The sequence below is a fragment of the Notamacropus eugenii genome, chromosome 4 (genome assembly GCF_028372415.1).
Source record: "Notamacropus eugenii isolate mMacEug1 chromosome 4, mMacEug1.pri_v2, whole genome shotgun sequence".
Classification (NCBI taxonomy): Eukaryota; Metazoa; Chordata; class Mammalia; order Diprotodontia; family Macropodidae; genus Notamacropus; species Notamacropus eugenii.
Genome location: NC_092875.1, coordinates 287,472,162 through 287,491,743, shown reverse-complemented (window position 1 = coordinate 287,491,743; position 19,582 = coordinate 287,472,162). Strand labels below are relative to the sequence as shown.

The following is a 19,582-nucleotide window of genomic DNA, read 5'->3' as shown; positions in this document are numbered from 1 at the left end:
ATAGATATGGGGAATCATCTGCATAGAGATCATAATTTAAATCATAAAGTCAGCAAGAGAAAGGGTAGAGGAAGAATATGAAAGGGACAAGGACAGGGACATTGAGGTATATCCACAGTACGAGAAACTGGATTGGGATAATGATCTAGCAAATGAAACTGAGGAGAAAATAAACAGAAGACAGAAAGGAGTAAATATCTAGTAGGATATGGTGGTTGAGTCAAATACTTGACTCTTGCATAGAGATCCAGAAGGATAAAGCTTGAAAAAAGGCCATTGGATTTGCCAAAAAAAAATCATTGGTAGAGCTTTAGAAAGAGTAGTTTCACTTCCTCCATGATATTGAAAGCTATACTGCAAGAGGTCATAAGAGGAGAAATGATAACAAGTGCAGATGATTCTCTCTCCCCACCCCAGGCCCGGGAATTTGACTGTAAAAAGTAGGAAAGGTATGCGGCCATAGCTGGAGAAGATGGTGGGGACAAGTGAGCATTTTTTTTTTGTTTTGCTTGTCCTTTGTTTTCAAAGAGATCACCATGACATCAGAGAAATGATGACATGCCTTGCAGTTAATTTTGATTTGAGTGAGGGAGGGCTGTGCAAGGTTACCAGCTTCATTTTCTTCTCCACAACCATCTGGGTTCAGCAACCAGATATTCATCAGAATGACTGGAGATGGCCCAGGATGCAATGGGAGACCCTGGTCCTTTTAGGCTAAAGCCTTTCCAGGTACTCAGAGTGAAGTAATACCCATTCAGTGAATAGGCCTCTTTAAGAAGTGAGTCAAGGGATTGCCCCTTAAATTAGAAAAAAAGAAAAAAAACAAACTGGGAGGGGAAGACCCTCAAGGTTCCCAAGAGAAACGGTTGAGATTCCATTGAGATTCACTATATTCAAGGAGGGTCCAAAATACAACTCATTAAGCTGAGCTTAATGTGAGCCAGATCCTGAACTCATTAATGAAGTAAGGGGAATGTCCTGAAGGTCTTTTGGCAACAGCTAGAAGGATTTTGATTGGGTGGATGATGTGGAGATCAAAGGAAGAAGGGTTACTGAGTGATGATGGTAGGGCAGCAAGGAGTATTTCCACTCCCCCATAATGATATACTAATCCTATGGACTACCCATACAACTATATATTGGTCTGGGCCATAAGCATTCTTCAACTTCATTTTTTCACATTTAAAGTTTTAGGTCAATCTCCTTAGATTAGTCATGAATCTCACTGAAGTAGTAAGATACAATGAAAAAGATAATAAATTTGCAGTCAGTAGATATGAGTTCAGATCCTTCCTCTATCACTTACTATCCATATGACCCAAGCCCATCAGTTTCCTGAAATTCCCTTCCTGAAAACCTGAAACCAGCTGCCTATTAGTTATTTCAAACTGTATGTCCAACAGACATTCCAAACTTGACATATCCAAAAAAGAACTCATTACTTCTTCCCCAAACCCCCCTTTTTCCTAATTTACAAACAGACACACCCAATATACTTCCAGTCACCAAATTTCAAAGACTTGGCATTGTCTTCAACTCCTCACTCTCTTTCACATACCTGATCAGTTAACAATTGTTGATTCCAACTACACAATACCTTCTCACATATGTCTCCTTCTCTCTACTCACATGGCCACCATCCTAATTCAGAACCTCATTGCTTCTCTCCAGGACAATGGCAATTGCCTTCGAATTAGTCTTCCCAACTCAAGCCCATTCTCTCTCTCCAATCCATTTTCCACACGGCTGCCAAAGCGATTTTTCTACAGAACAAGTCTGATCATATCCCTCTTGTCAAAAAAGGATAATAATGTATTATGAATTTTAGGCACAAGTCTTCCAGGAATAATTCAACAAAACAATAAACCAAGACTTTATCTGTGGCGTTTGCCATCTGGGGTATAAATGTTCACACTGAAAATTTAAAAATCAGCTCCTACAAGCTAGTCCTAGCTGCCTCCAACTCACTTATGGTTTTAGGTGGTAGACATATTTATTTTTTAATATTTTCAGTTCAGCTAAAAAGTAGGTTTGTAACATGCCTCTGTAGTCCCCTACTCAAGAACTCCAGTGGTTCCTTATTATCTATAGGATCAAATATAAACTTTTCTTCACAACCTGGCCTCAACCTATCTTTTCAGTGACTCTATGATCTAGCCAGGCTGGACTTTGCACTGTCCTCACACACAACATTTTGTCTCCCATTTCCATGTCTTACACTGAAAGCACCCCTGGAATGAAATCCCTCCTTACATCTACCTGCTAGAATCCCTTGTTTCCTTCAAAATTCAGTTCAAGCACCACCTTCTACACACATTCTTTTCTGCTTTCTTCTCCAGATACTAGACCCCTCCAGGAACAAGCTATAAAAATTTCCCCCAGTTCTTCTGGGGTACACTCTCCCCTGTACTTCTTCAATCTTTGGGGAAGTAGGCTCAATTCTTACAAAGCTTCGGTTCCACTAAGTTCACATCCAAAGGCAGCATCGCTGCTGGATGAATCCTCATTTCAGCTTTTGTTCCAATAAGTCTAGAAGGTCACTGCAAAAATTACTCAATGCTTCTCTAGTCATTGTTGGCTACAAAATCTGGCCTAGATTCTTTGACTCCTAGATTCCTGTGGATAGCTCTCCCAATCTTTGAAATTCCCTTTACCTAGAATGGAAAAGAATGAAAGGAAAGACAAAGGAGGTACCATTTCTCTGGGACCATATAGCCTGGGGTGGGGGGAGTCTCTCACTAGATGCCAAGAGAGAGTCACTGAGCTCCCTCAGATGCAAATGAAGCAAAGAGAAAGTCAAAAGTGACTCGGACCTTTTTTTTAAGATGTTAACGGTTCTGGCTAAACAACTCACTGGAAAAGGTTCTTCCTAACCAGAAAGCCAATCAGAACCAGGTACAGAAAGTTCACACATTCTCCATGATCTCTCCAAGGCACTTCCCTTACACATTATCACAATTTTCCCAGAAGCCATCTCCTCGGTGTCCTCAGCGGAGAAATGTTGGCATCAGCCAAGCAAAATTATGAGAGCTGCCATATTTCTATTGCATTTGTATCTTATATGAACATATATAATTGAACTTAAGCTCCTTGAGGGAAGGAACCATTTCTTTATTGTCTTTGTACCCCTGTTTCTAATATAATACCCAGAACATAGTAAGGACTTAATAAATACTTGTAGATTGATTTACTAAAGTAACTTAGCCTCTCTGGGTTTCACTTTGCTCATCTATAAAATGAGTGGATTGGATTAGATGATCTTTAAAATTCCTTTCAGCTTTAAATCTATAATCCCATAAACCTTGAAGAAATCTGGAACTCGATATAATCAGCACAGTACCATCCCCAAAGAGGAGGACTTCACCATATTTAGGCTTTCCCTCTTACATTGGGTTCTGTAATAGGATTATCATTTTTGACCGTAGTGAACATCTTTGTGGATCATTACTCCATATTTTATGTCCTATTTATTTTTTCTGTTTATTTTTAAATTTATTTTCAAATTATTAAAATTTGTATTTTACATTTAAATTTTATATTCATTTATTTATATTTAAATATTTGTTTTATATTTATATTTTTTAAAACTGAAACCTATTCTTCAATGATTTAAATTTTTTTAATCTATTTCTCAGGTTGTATCTAGCAAGGAACCTTCCATGATCATAACATAGGCATGGCAAGACACCTTGTGAGTGGAGATTCTGTTTCATTTTATTCTCCCAATTCACCTGCTTTTTTATAATCAACAAACAACAGATTTGTGGGATCTTGAATTCTCTATGCCTTTCAGTTATTTGTGTGACTGAAGATATAGCCTGATGCAGAAAAGCATCTATGAAAATCTGCTTGATTTGTCTCATATTTTTATGAAGATAGCCTCAATATGTATGCAGATCATTCTACAAAAGCCTTTGAAGAAATAAGAAAATAGGCATTTGATAATCAATCTCTGTGGGGTGGTCAATAATACTATCTATGAATTTTTACATTTGTTTGGTATATTCGTCTCTTTGAAATATCTTGAAAATTAATCTCTCAATACTTGCTTCCAGGATAAATTTCTTCTGAGGCCCACAAGCTATATTGGAGTACTTTGAGGAGTTGACATTCATACATATATTTCAGATGCTTTATGATTTAAATGGGCTTTTGTGACCTGCTCTGGAAATGCTAATCACCTTTCCATGGGAAATACTTGCTTCAAATTTCAATCAGCTCACAATTTATACTTTGGGGAACTGCCCATTTGAAAATAAAATATCTAATGCCACAGTTACTCTGATAGACATGGTCTTTGTTTTGTTTTGTTTTAATATGTAATTTTCTTAGAAAAGGACCCACAGGAAGTTAGGAAGGAAAAGGACTAAGGAATTGTTTTTACCAGGACAACACAGATTAGAGAGCCACAGTCTTCAAAACAGAACTAGAAGCCTTTTGATTTCACAAGACCAAAATTAACAGGCAAATTCTCCTTTCTGATCTGCACTGCAGATCTCGATTACATATTCTGTACTTGTTCTGCATGTGGGGACAGAGAAGAGAATTTGGCCCTCAGCCTCAGCTATTGCGCATTTGTTTCTTTAAACTGAGGAAAACTAACAGCTTGGACTTTCATGCTACTATAACAGAGAGTTAAAGCAGAGACATCCAGGTCTTTCTCCTAGACAATGAATGCTTTCTTATCTTATTTTGTTTCCAGATATTGAGTGTTTCATTTTTGCATGTTTCAAGCATATGCCACTCTATGAAACCCCAGAATTCTGATTACCTGCTCTTCTGAAATGAAGCAAATGTACTTGAGCTGAATATGCCTGAAGCCAGATTTAGACCAGTCTCCAAAGATTTCTTATTTGGCACCTATAAAGCAGAAGCAATGTATTTTCTATAGAATTTAGAAGTCCTTTCTTTGTATATTAGAAGTACTCGTCAATCAAGAATATGACTTAAACCTAGATTGAAGGATTTTAAGGCTACAGTTGGGCAATGCAGTGGATCCAGAAGATCTGAATTCAATTCCTCTCTTAGACATTTACTAGCTATGTATCATGCACAGTGGCCATACCCCAGTAAAATCATCTCAGTTGATGGTTGATGTTCAAATCCATTAGTGAATTAGTTAGGGGATGTCTACTCCAAGCATGTAAAGACTTCCTCCTGCAAAATGAGTGAATGAGAACAATTTGTCCCAATAGCCACAAAGGTGGCTAAAACCTTAGAGCTTGGTCAGACATCAAAGGTCATCCACTGCATGCCAGGTTATTCCCAGTCATCTTGAGCTTTGTCCTGCCAGTGAGTTTCAGTGACTCAAAAAGAGAGAGGCTGATGAGTTTGTTCAACTCTGCCTCACTTAAATCCAATTCATGATCAAGTCAAGACATCACCCTATGATGTCATTAGTCCGGTTTGAAAACAAAGGACAGCAACAAGAGCTAAGTAGCTCTGGACAAGTCACTTAACCTCTCTCCACCTCAGTTTTCTCATCTGTAAAATGGGGGTGATAGTAGCATCTACCTCATAGGACAGTTTTGAGGATCAAATGAGATGATATATGTAAAGAGCATTGCAAACCAGGAAATGCTACAGAAATGCTAGCTATTATTATTATCATTATTTAAATTAACACTAATGCCCTTTCTGCGTTCTGCATATCTGATCCTTCAGAGTTAGGCTGTTATCTCATTATGAGACTAATACCTGGACTTTGAGTGAAAAAAACCAGATGCTTTGGGATCATCACTAGTTCTACCACTGTACTGACGCTTTGTGGATGACAAACAGCACTGCCAGATTAAAACCAGGACATAATATCCTGTAGCAGTGTCCCAGTGCCTAACGTGCTTATCAGACAACATCATTAAATGAGCCCAAGGCTGATATTTTTTCCCTCAGTGGAGCACAGTTTATGTAACTTGTGGTGGAGAAATAAAATACCTTACCTATTCAAAGTCCATTTCCAAAGAATTAAATAACCCTCTGGGCCTCCTGAAGCTATTGTTCCCCTCTCTGTGCCTTTCTTCCCAGTCTGACTCTCTCAACAGCCAGATCCTGCTCAATGGACCTGTTCATAGCAAGTTTCTCTCTCTCCCCTGGGTCCCTGCTCCATCATTTTGCAGAAATCCCTTCTTAAAGCATTTTCTCCTCCCTGTAACAAATAGTAGCCCCAAGTTCTCAGGGCAAAAGCAAAAGGAGAAGATGAGAATGGATCTTTGCGAGTATCTACCCAGAAACACTTTGGTTTTACGTAACAACCAGAAAAGAATCCCACCGTTCCTCCCCTTTTTATGTCTTTTTAAAGGCTTGTCAGAGAGATTTTGTCCCCTATGCTCTCTATCAAATGTACAATTTTCCTTCAGGTAAGCAATTGCTTTTACTTACCTGAATATCCGAAGGTATAACCTATTGTATATCCTCCCAACATCTTTATTTCTGTTGACATTCTCACCACCATCATCCCAGTGACCCAGACTTGAATCCTCAAAATTATCTTTGACCCACTCCCCTCTCAATCTAATCAAGTGCTGAGTTCAATGGATTCTATCTCTAAAGTACATTGTGAACTATTTCCTCTTCAGAACTCATATCGCCATCACCCTAATTCAAGTCCAAATTTAAATACTGTGTATCTTTTTAAGTCTTTTCCCATTTGGTAAGGTATCTTCAAGTTACTACTCTAAGTTTGGGCAAAATATCAGAATTATAGTATGCAAAGAACATTTGACTACAAACTTACTCTCATGGATAATAGCTGTTATTTGAAAACAAATGGACATTTTATAAGCGGTTTGTTATAGTCATTTATTTTTAGGACTCATTTATGTCCTTGGAGTTGCTTAGAGAGGCAGAGTCATGTTCTGGTATAAACAAAGGCTCCAAAGTCAATGGGGAACACCTTCCCTGAAGGTCACTGCCATGTTTTCCTGATAACAGATTGTTTAGATAACCTGTTTCTTGTTCAATTAATCTGAGTATTTTCTATTTTTTATGATTCATCTATTTCCTCTAAGTTATTTATGCCATCATAAGATTTTTTTTCCATCATTATAAGATAGCAAACCCTTACATCACTATTTATTCCTCGTCTGCTGTACCATCTGTGACTCTTATTCTTTCTGCTCAACCTGTGGCCCCCACACCACTATCCCACCTTAGACACCCAGTTCCAGAAAGGGCTGAGCATATCACAATCAGAAAAGCAGAGAGAAACTACTGGGAATGGATGTGGAGTTCTGCACTGATGAGAATTGTGCTCACAATCCTTTACCATTGCCTCTCAAAAATCATGCCCTCTTGAAAAATATGCTTATACTGGTCCTTTTTTTGTGCCTTCCCACCAAATGTTAGCTTCCACTAGATTGACTTTAACCTCCACTAGACTCTCCATCCAATCCCCATATGTTCTCTTTCTCTAGCATTTACTGTTGAAAGGCAGTAGGCAGACTGCCATATGCCAGTAATTGGCCATTTCTATGGTTTAGTTTTAGTGAGAGATGTCCCTCTCCAACCCCTCATGAGAAATTCAGGGAGAAGGAACTATATGCCAGACACATTACAAAAACAAGAAAGAAGAGAACGAAAATAGAAACTGTCTTCCTTGTTCAATTCTACTGAGGGGGGGAACTCTTCTGTCTCAATGGGCAATCCTCTTGATGCAAATACCACTTGATGCCATCTCAAAACAAAGGGACAAAATCAGGGATGAGTTTGCTGTCCCAAAGCACCCAAGCCCTTCTTGGTGAAGTCACATGTGCTCCCCAGAAGTTGCCTGGGGAATTTATCACACTCTTCATAGGATGGCCCCTGAAGGTCTATCCTCATTCATTCTCCAATTAAGCCCCAGTTTTATATTCATAATTTCTTTTGTTATGCAAAATGAGGATTTGGTTTTATGAAAGAAGTAGCAATGTGATTGTTACAGACTGTAGAAAAATTGAAATACTGCCAAAACAAAATATTATCTTTAAGAGTTATAGGATTATTTCAAAGTCTCTCAAAGAATTTTATTTACATAATACTAAAGGAAGTGGCTCCATCACAGACAAACTTGAAACTGCTCAAACTAGATAACTCTGAAGTAACAGTTCTATAATGGTATTATCCCTACCTACATACAGTCACACCTGATAATCAGCAATTTGTCCACTTGATGTCTCTTCCATTTGCTTAACTTTTATACCCACTTTCAGTCCAGAGAGGAGGACATGCTGGACCCCACCATAACCCCCAAATATTTTGTGCTCTGGGCACAATCTGCTACTCTTGTACCACCTCTCTCCTCTTGAACCTGCTTCTTGCCCTCATCTTGATTTCCCTACCGTTTTCTTCATTATAATCCATCGGTTCGACAATGTGCTGTCTTCTACCCTTGAATTCCTTGTTCTCTTGTTTCCCTTTTAATCTCTAACTTTGAGTTGCCCTTACCATCCACTTTCTATGTTCCTATTCCAAAAATGTCAAATCTTCATCTCCATGGTGGGTCAGAACTAGGACCAATTAGTAGAAGTTATAGGGATTCATATTTTGACTCGATCTTTCAAACAATGAGTAGTACAAAAATGGAACAAACTGCTTTGAGAGGTGATTTTGCCATCACTGGAGATTCTCTGAATTTCCTTCAGCTCCAAATCTATTATCCTATGATGCCTAGTCTCTAAAATTCTGTAACAGGATATAATCTATCACCATGATTGTTTTGTAGAATTAGCTCAAGCCAAGTACTCTAGGTTTGTTTTGGAACTTAGAAGACACCCTGTCAGATGAATTTATTTTCTCCATTGTCACCCCTAAAAGAATCCATATCCTAATAAAAGACCAACCAGCTGACAGAATGGCTGTCATACTGTATCAAAAAGGAAATCAGTAGCTATCACCATTAGCATGGCCACTGCATTACACACAAAGAATTAAATTTTGTCCTTTGTTAATCTTCTGAGAGATAAAAATTTGGATGAATTGCTTTGTGATAACTGTTTCTGAAAATAAAAGAGAAAATACTGCCTTCACAATGATACGTTTTATTTCTCTGTGCCCTGCCCCCTTTGTTGTGTGTGTTTTTTCCCCAATTTGTAGATGAAGGGGCTTCCTTTCACCCTTGTGATGATACATACTGTGGGCCTTTTCCTGAATCTGAGCCAGAGGTGAAGGCCGTAGCTCACTTTCTCCGAAAGCGCAGGAAGCACATCAGAGCCTACCTCTCCTTCCATGCTTACGCACAGATGTTGCTCTACCCCTACTCTTATAAATATGCAAAAATTCCCAATTTCAGCTGTGTTGTAAGTACCTGATTTCATGTGTCTATGTGTGTGTGTGTCTGGCTTTGTGTGTGTGCATTCTGTAGGGGGGAGGGTGGACTTTGTAGCTCTTTTTCTGATTTTAATATAGATTTTAGCTATAATCATATGCTTTGCCAACCTATTTGCATTCTTATCACAAGTTTGAGAGAAAGGTCATCCTGGATTTGATTAGTTTTATGACCTCTGTCACATATCCAGGACTGTAATTAATTTTATTGGGTAAATAATTGTAACTGTATCATAATGCAATTGTAATTAATTAAAAGTAAATTATAATTAATAAGATTTAATTACTTGGTAAATGCTACCAAATCCCTGGATATATCTATCTAAAAACCTGACCATATAAAAATGAAACTCCTATACATAGAAGTACTTTGAGTTTTTAAAATTAGATCTTTAAGAAAATATATTTATGGTATAGGGTCCTCTACTGTTGCTAGCAATGGAGGCAAATTCAGTGTAAAAGAGATCTGTTTTGAAATGCACATTTTTAATATTAAGGAGGCAGGCTCCCTTGCAATCTTCCCCATGGTCTTCTCTCTGAAAGTCCTTGTGTCTTGTATGTTTTGTGTCCCATTGAAAGGAACTTAGCCACTTACGTATCAAAAGGAATTTCCTATCACGCAATCTTACCTCTAAGCTGTGAATTCCAAGGATGCTGTTCTAGTAAGACTTCACTGAACTGTCTTAATTAGAAAGCCCAAATAAAAATAGCCTCTACATTTTAACTATTAGCATTTGCCTATTAACTATTGGTAAATACCCAAGTGGACTTTTATCTTTATGAAATATTAATCCCTTAGACATTTTGTTCTATTATATTGAACCTTGGTCAATATTCAGAGCTCCTCATTGCAATGGTTTTGTTTCTTTTTTTGGTTTTGGTTATCATCCTTTGACCCTAGGGAAAGTAAACTCTCTATACATGTCCTTCAAATCTCCTTCTTCTTATCTCCAAGAGTCTACACTATTGTGTTGATTTTCATCTTGCTGTAACGAAGAGAACCTGGGGCTCTGGAGTTCGCAGACCTTTGTTCAAATCACATCTCTTAAAAGTATACTTATATGACCTTGGGCAAGTCACTTAATGTCCTTTGCTTAATCTCAAATTTCTCTTGAGCCATATATGTAAAATGAGTAGGTTAGACTAGGTTAAGGATACTGAATGTGATATTGAAGACTGTCCCTTCCCCAGGATGTTCACGGATAGATTTCAGGGCAGAGAGGGAATTATATCTTGATTTTCAAAAATCTTTAGTTTCCTTTTCTAATCCTGTTTATTTTATTTTCTGCATTTAATAACATTATTCTGAAAAAGGATCCATTGGCTTTACCAGACTGCCTAAAGGATCCAAGACTCAAAAAAGGCTAAAAATCCCTAGACTAAATGATAATTGAGGTCCCTTTCAATTCTAGCTAGAGTTATAATTCTACGATCTCATTTTGTCCAACTTTTAATATTGTTCACATATCTAAGACATCCCTTTGTTTCCTTCATTCATCCTTCAGTGTCTTATTAAACAATTTTCCACTACCCATTCACCTTGGAGATAGTACTCTCTGGTGTTCAATCAAGACAAGGTAGGTTCAGGTTAATGATTTTTAATTGTTATGGGATTTAATTTGTTCATAGCTATCTTGAGATATGTAGTTATTTAAATCCTTAATTCCAAACTATAAAGGCAGCATGGCTGGGTTCAAACCTCATATCTTACCCAATACCTGTGTGGCCCTGCACAAATCACTTAATCTATGTGTTTCAGGACTTAGCCACTAAAGTTATATATGGGTCTCCACTCCTTTTGTTGGTGATGGTGGTTCAAGGGGTATAGGGAGATCCTGAAGAAGAATGTAATAATCCATAATGTTTGTAGTAATTGTAACATACTGGCTAACTACTGAAAGGTAGCCCAGGGATTTACATACCTATACTCATTAATCATACTCAAACTCAACTCAGAACTAAATTCATCATCTTTCCCCAAAAAAAATCTTTCTCTTTTCCAATTTCCTTCTCTCTTTTAATGTCACCACCATCCTCCCACTGATTAAGGTTCAAGTCCCTAGAGCCATCCTTGAGCCTTCCCTTTCAATTTAATTTGAAACATACTCATTATATGCCAAGCACTGTGCTTGGCAACAAGGATACAAAGACAGAAATTAAAGAAACCTGCCTTAAAGGAACGTGAGTTCTCCAAGGAGGATACAGTATGTGCATAGATAGGTAAATCCTAGGTAAGTAAAAATAATGCAAAATTGTTTCAAGAAGGAGACAGTATAGATGAGTAAGGAGTTCAGGAAAGGCGTCAAGTAGGAAGTAGCAGCCAAGATGTCCTCCGAAGTAAGTGACAGGTTGTATAAGGCAGAGGTAAGAAGGAGATGTACTCTAGGCATGGAGTCCTGCTATTAAAGGAAAGAGCTGGAATATCATATACTGAGAATAGAGTGTATCTGAGGGGTATAATACAAAATGATTGGATAGGTAGATGAAAGCTTGGAGTAGGGAAGGAAGAAGCTAGTGAAAAGTAATAGAAATGGTAAAAGAAAAAAAGAGTATCAACAAAACATTTTGTAAATATGCAGAAGAAACAAAAAAGATCAGAAAGAGACACAGAAGTGGTTTACGAGCTTGTGGAATTTAATGTACACTTTTAAAACAAGTTATACCTAACAGAGGTTCCTGGTTTCATATACAATCATGTTGTTTATTCTGCTTTGTCTATGGAAATTTCTCTAGTTGTTGGTGATTGTTAAATTCATTTTTAAAATGGGGGAAAAGGAAAGAAAGAAGTCATATTGTGGTGAGATTTAAATGCCAAATAGAGAACTTTGTATTTTTTCCTAGAGGAAATAATAATTCTCTGGAGATGATTGTGTAAAGAAGTGACACTGTCAAATCTGTTTTAGGAATATCAATTTGGCAAGTTAATAGAGTATGGATTGGAGAAAAAACAGGAACATCTCACCCCCACATCCAATTAGTTATCAAGGCACATCAGCCTTAGCTCCCCATTTTTCTTTTTTCTCTTCCTTTCTTTCTATTCCCACCCTCACAACCCAAATTCAGGTCCTCATTAACTATTCTTGAGCTAATGAATGTCCCTTTAACTATTCCCTCTGCCTCCACAGACTCACAAAGTTTAGAACTTTAAGGGACCTTAGAGATCATAAATTTAATAAATAAGAAAACTGAGACCCAGAGAGACAGATTATCTGAAATGGTAAATAACAGAGCCAGAATTTGAACCCGGGTTCAATCCACTAAATCCAATGCTCATTCCACTCTCTCCGTCCTTCATACTATAGCCAGGGTAACCTTCTCAATGTGCATAGGTCTGACCATACAATCTTTCTACTCAGAAATCTCTGGTGCTTCCTCATCGCTTACCTAAAAAAATACAAATTTCTCTTTCCAGACAACCCCACTCCAATTTAATTTACTCTAACCTACCTAATCAAATGAGAAAATATCTGTAAAACACTAAGCACAGTACCTGGCACATAATAGTCATTTAATAAATGCTTGTTCCTTTCCCTTTCCTTTATAACATACTAACCCTGTATATATAGTATATATACTATATGCTATAACATACTATCCCTATTCCGGTTCTAGGCAAACCAGACTGTTCCTTTCATGCTTCTAAAATCCATCTCCACTGAGCTACTTGCCATTCCTTGAACACAAAATACTCCATCTCCCAACTCCATGTATTTCCATTGGATGTCCGCCATGCTTGGAATGCTCTCTCTCCCCACCTCCAACTCTTAGCTACCTTGCCTTCTTTCCAGACAGTTCAAATCTCATCTTCAGCAGGAGCCCTTTCCCAGTCTCCCCAGGTGCAATTGCCATCCTCTCTGAAATTATCTTCCAGGTACTCTGTATATATCTTGTATGTACCTAATTATTTACATTATGCCTCCACCACTAAAATGTAAACTCCTTGAAGACAAATACTGTCTCTGCATTTCTTTGTATCCCTAACACTTAACACAATGCCTGGCACAGAATAACTGTGTAATAAATGCTTGTTGACTGACTCATTAGTGGTTCCCCAATCTTTTCATTCTTTTTTCCTCCTCTGTGCACATTGTTTTCCAGCATTATCCTCCCACTTCTCCACATTAAAATCCTTCCCTTCCTTCAAAACATGGGTCATATGTCCCATCTTTCATAAAACCTTGCCTGATTCCTCTGCTATGAATGATCTCTCTTATCTCAGATCTCTCATTCTGTTCATTTGAACTTTGCATTTGTCCTATTAGAGGCACATTATAGTTACTGATGTATTTATTTCATTTCCCCTACTACATTGTAAATTCTTTAATGACAAGTATACTAGTCTTGTTTCATCTTCTAATACCCATAGCAATGCATTGTTCCTAGTAGGCAATTATTAAACCTGTCTATTTGAACTGAAGACAGAAACACTTTAGTCCAGTTCAGCAAATACCATGTTGCCAATGACTGCTCAGTTTAAGCGTTAAATTATTCATTGGTGATTTGAAACTAGAGGGCTGTGCACTGGTATCAACATACCTCTTTTCCTCTAACTTGATACCTAACACCTCCATTAAACTCTGTGTTGAAACCATGTGTTTTACAATACGTTAAATGATGAATTACACTCAATTAGGACCTTTTGGTAACTTGGCTAGTTTTTTTTCAAGCTTTTATTATGTGTATGAATTAGCACTGGTAGTGAATTTGCAGAGAAACACACAACTTGGACTTCTCAGCAAGACCATTGACTGGGAAGTGGAAGATTACCCCCAAGCACATGGGAGGGGGGCAATTCTGAGCACATACACACACACACAAACACACAGTTTTGATTTCACCACCTGTGGCACAGATCATTACTTGTCTACTCTGTAAGAAAGTCTTCTCTGTCATTCAAATGTTTCATCCTTGCTTAGATATGTTTGAAAGCATAGCTCTCCTACATGTTTCAGAGTCCAGATGGACTGTGGTCTCCCTGGGAGGTGGTAAGATAGAGTTGGGCAGTCTTTTTTTCAGAGTTCAAGTCCAACCTCTGACTCATAGTGGTTGTATGACCACAGAGAAAACACTTAACTTCTCTGTTCCTCAGACAGTTCTTCCTTAGACTGAAATCTACAGAAGAGTTGCTCCTCTGTGAAGGGAGCTCCAACACCAAGAGTTTCCCATATCAATAATTTCATTTTCATAGGTCTAGACCAAAAAAAAAATCAAAGAGAACGATCTGTCCCTTATTCCTGGAGGATCCTGTCAATTCATTTGTAATTTATTAGAGATATTTTTCCTAGCTTGATTCTCTTGCTGGTTTACCATGATTCTTTAGAGGAAGTCTTCCTTTTTCTCCCTTAATAAAGAAAAATCAGTTCTATATTCATGTACCAATATGACCCAGATTTACTAGGTCACTCAAAAACACTTTTTTAACTGTGATCTAGGAATTTAACTGTGCAACAAGGACTTTGTACATGCATAGCTGTGACAATTCCAATAAGAAGGAACTTTAAAACATTTTTGGTGGCAAAGCTTGCTGTTTTTCTAGTATTTCAAATTTCACATCGTCCTACCATAGCCTGTAGTGGTAACTGTTGGAGCATGAATCATAAGTGTGTCAGCACATCTAAAGTTTCCAGCCTTAATGAGATTAGTAATGTGAAATCCTAATGCTCTCCCCCACACAGGAATCCGCAGCTTATAATGCTGTTACTGCTCTGCATTCAGCATACGGGGTCCGCTATAGACATGGGCCTGCATCAAGCACCTTGTGTAAGTATCATGCGGGGATATCCTGGGATTGGTTCTTTACCTGACTTGTTCTTAGAAAAAGGAGAATTACATGCCACTTCAAGTGAGTTTTGAGGATACCAAATTAGCTAAGGAGACAGAAAAAGATTCATATGCAATGAATTTTGTATTATTCTGACAAAGATCCCCCTTACCAATTTAAACAGCTTCAAAGCAGATCATATTCTATGCAGTAATGAATGGAAAGTGAACAAAGATCTTATAACTGCTGAAAGCATTCAATTGAGCTTGTGGAGCTCTTCTGAACTGCCCTAAAATATGCTATGAGATTACTGAGTAAATATCCTAGCATTTATGAAAATATTCCTTTTATTTTCACCCTTTTCCCTTCATTCTTATGAAATTTTATATCCCTACAGCAGCTGCAGAAAGAGACATTTTCTTCAGTGTGGTGAGGAGAATATTTCTTAAATAAGAAAAGGTTGAATAAGGTATAATGTGATGGTAATAATGCTAGATTTGTAGTCTTACTCCAATGCTCTGTAACATTGAGCAAGTCACTTAATCCCTTTAAGGCTTAGCTGACTTTTCTTGGACTAGGTGATCCTTAAAATCTTTTCCAAATATTTCCAAAATACTTGTCTTTTATGACTATAAAATGCAGCATATGTGTGTAAATACATACAAAAAATATACATATGTGTATGTGTGTATGTGTGACAGAGAAAGACAGAGAGAGAGAGAGAGAGAGAGAGATGGGTCTGTAGTGATTTATTTATAAAGTCTCTAGATAATATGATTGAGGGCAGCTAGGTGGTACAATGGACAGAATATTGGACCTAGAGTTAGAAAAGTCTAAGTTAAAATCTAGTCTTAGACACTCATTAGCTGTGTGACCCTGGGCAAGTCACTTAACCCTCAGTTTCCTCATCTGTAAAGTGATCTGAAGAAGGAAATGGCAAACCACTGTAGTATCTATGCCAAGAACATCCCAAATGGGGTCACAAAGAGTTGGATGTGACTGAAAATGACTGAACAACAAAAAACCTAACTGGCTTCCCTTGATTTCAGTCCCATCAGATAAGCATTTATTAAGCACATGAAACATTCAAGGATATAAGAATGCAAAGATAAAAACAAAACACAGTAAAACAAAAAAAAACAGAGGGGTCTCCAACTTCAAGAAGCTTCTATCACAAGGAGACAAAACATTTACGAAGATAAATCTATGTGTGGTCATCTGAAGGAAAGGGAATGAGTACTAACAACGCGTGATTAGATCTCCTCATCATACCCTTCTTGCTCTGAGTCTCACTACTCATTTTCTTCACTCTGAGGAGCACATGACCCTAAAGATTTGTGAGTTTATATTACCAGCCAGTTATTTAGAGAACAGTTTTTCTCAGGCCGGGATAAATATTTGAATGGTGGTCATCCTAAAGCTATATTCCCCCACCGCAATCCTAGCCTTCCATCACAGCAACCCTTTAAAATCTTTTTTGTTTAAACTCTTAAAAAGGAAAATTTTATATTAAGATTACCTTTCTGAGGCAGGTAGTTGGTGCTGTGGATAAAGAACTGACTCTGGCATCAGGGGGACCTGAGTTCAAATCCAACTTCAGATCCTTACTAGCTGTGTGACCCTGGGCAAATCACTTAACTCCTATTGCCTCAAAAAAAAAAGAAAGAAAGAAAGTATCTTCCCAATCAATATTTAATAACATATAGCACTTATGGGGTTCATAACATCACAGATTTAGAGCTGACAAGGAACTCTAAGGTTATCAAATCCAAACCTCTCATTTTATATGCAAGAAACTCAGGACCAGAGAGGTGAAGTGCCTTGCATGATATCACAGGAAGCAAAAGGATACAGCGCTTGGTCCTCTAACCCCCTGCCCTTCCCACTGTATCTCACTGTCTCTTGGGTTGAAAAAGAAAAGTTATTGGCACAGACATAAATCTCTTACAGCAGCACAGTGACATATCTTCAGGCCTCTGGCTACTCCCTGTAGCCACAGTGAAGCTCTGACCTACAGAGACCCTAAGCATTGCAACGGAGCCTCATTCTTAGCTAAAGCAGGTGCTAAAGATCATGTCATTTAATCATCACCCTCACAAAATGGTGGCACCCCTATCTTGAAACTGGTTAAAAAACCCTAAGAAGATGATTCTGTGAGTAACTATGGTGTAGAAAAACATGGGTAGTGCTATTTGGCAGACAGATGGTAATCTGTCTGTCCAAAATGAGGCATACAATGGCAGACCTAGACAATGCTTGGAGTTTTGTTTTGGTTTGGTTTTTGTTTCAGTGTTGTTCTAGGGAAAGATTGGGAGTCAGGGCTTGGTTGGGACTGAGATCATAGATTATAGAATTAGAGTTGGAAAGGATGATAGAGGCTATCTTGCCCAACTTCTTCATTTTACAGGTGAGGAACTAAACCAAGAAAATTGAAGTGACTTGCCCAGGGTCATACAACCAGTATGCATCTGAAGTGGACTTTCAACCTCAGCTTTCTTATGTCTAAATGAGCATTCCATTGACTATGCCTTGCTGGGAAGTAACAGCGATTTTTTAAAAGCATCAATAAAATGTTTATTTTTTAAAATTAATTTATTTGTTTTCATTTTTCAACAATCACTTCCATAAGTCTTAAATTTTCTCCTCCACCCTCCACCCTCCCTCCCTGAGACGGCATGCAATCTTATATGGGTTCTACACATGCATTCTAATTAAACACATTTTCACATAAAATGTTTATTTTTAAAAATATGAATAGAAGTGCAACTTCAAGTAAGAGCACTTAGATTTCAGTCAAAAATTAGATGACTACTCTTGAGAACAAGGAACTATTGCTTGTTTTTTTCTCATGAAAATTAGATTGTCAAGATTCATTACTAGCTTAGTAAACAAGGACATACATCATTTTGAAAATCTTTCCGCTCTCCCATAAGAAAAGCATAAACCATGCTAATCATTTTTTCTTTCAGATGTGAGCTCTGGCAGCTCAATGGATTGGGCTTACAAAAATGGAGTACCCTATGCATTTGCATTTGAACTGCGTGACACAGGGCATTTTGGATTTTTGCTTCCAGAGTCTCTAATCAAGCCAACATGTACAGAGACAATGCTGGCAGTAAAGAATATCACAATGCATCTGCTAAAGAAGTGTCACTGAGAGATATCGCTGAAGGCCAAATCTCAGCAAGAGCAGACACATCACCCTTGTCAGAAAGGATTCTGAGTCAGGGCCTTGCCTTGGCTTTTCAGAATCATTTGGGATTGGCTGATGGTTTGTTTTTTGGTTTGTTTGCTTGCTTGTTCTTAAAGAGACACAAACCCTGCTTATGGTGAATTTCTGTGAAAGTAAGCTAGTCGATTGACTTTAAAAGGAGTTTCTTATCCATCTCAGCTCCACTGAAATGGGAAGTAAGGTAAGGATGAGGCCCTAACATCACAGGCTCAGGTTATTAGAAGTCAGTTTGTCACCCAGCTTCCTTTGAAAGAAAACATAATCTCTGAGGCCAGATTTTGCAAGAGAGAAAAAAAGAAAGAAAGCTCATTTCCTCTACTCTTAGTTTCAAGGCAGCTTGTAACATATTTAGCAATGATTAATCTTTAATAAATCTTGTGCTTCCATTTGAAACCAATATTACCTGTGTGCCTTTAATCGTTTACTGCTGGGTCTTTTTAGGTTGTAGTTCAGGCTTGAGCAAAAGCCAGGTTGCAGAAGAATGCAAACACCTGACCTGGAAAGGACCAACTATATTTCTTTTTTTATTTTTAAATTAAAATTTTTACTAAACACTTAACATTGAATGTTCATGCAACTAAACTTGCTTAGTAATTACTTATACTTCTGTTAATTCATTTCATGAAAATTCCTTTTTTATTCATTCTCATTCATTTTTTGTCTCATATAGCTCAAGAACATGCACCATTCTTTTGGCACTATTCTTTTCACTTTGTTACTTCATAAAGCTCTTTTCAGGTTTCTCTGTATCTCTCATCATTGTTGGTTTTCATTAGAGTATTTCTTTACGTGAATGTACCATAATTTATTTAGCCACTCCACTATTGTCAACTAACTGCCCTATAGTTCAACTCACCACCACTGTAACTTTCAAAACATCCATTCCTGGTCAAATCCACAACACAGCATTGCCTCCCTTTGTTAGAATGTAGGTTCCTTGAGGGAGGATTCTGTCTTGCTTTTGTATTTGTATCCACAGTACTTAGCACAGTGTCTGGAACATAGGGAGGGCTTAATAAAATGCTGTTTATTCCTTCAATCACTACAAGATTTTATGTTGCTCCAGTTTTTTGAATGTGACATCAAGCCTTGTGTATCTTTCATGTCATGTGTCTGTGGAGACACAGAAAATAATCCAAAATACAAGAAGACATAAATAGTGAGTAGGCTGGTGAGGACTATAACTATGACTAGAGAATTGACTTAGTTAGTCATAATCCAAAGAAGACATTGCCTATACATTACCACAGTGGATGGAGGACAGAACCTAGAGTCAAGAAGCTTGATTT

General features: G+C 37.7%; 1 protein-coding gene across 3 annotated transcripts in view; it reads left to right on the top strand.

Moving 5' to 3' along the window:
- CPA6 (carboxypeptidase A6) overlaps positions 1-18,692 on the top strand; it is a 365,360-nt gene extending 346,668 nt beyond the window's left edge. For 2 of the 3 annotated variants that reach the window (XM_072604784.1, XM_072604783.1), the window contains 3 exons: positions 9,070-9,272; positions 14,976-15,060; positions 18,031-18,692. In XM_072604784.1, coding sequence (XP_072460885.1) covers positions 9,070-9,272; positions 14,976-15,060; positions 18,031-18,218 — 476 coding nt within the window. In that variant the 3' untranslated portion in view covers positions 18,219-18,692. Of the gene's footprint in view, positions 1-9,069; positions 9,273-14,975; positions 15,061-17,468; positions 17,653-18,030 lie in introns of those variants that run through there. The other variant, XM_072604785.1, reaches the window with a different exon arrangement.
- Positions 18,693-19,582: the final 890 nt, after the last annotated feature.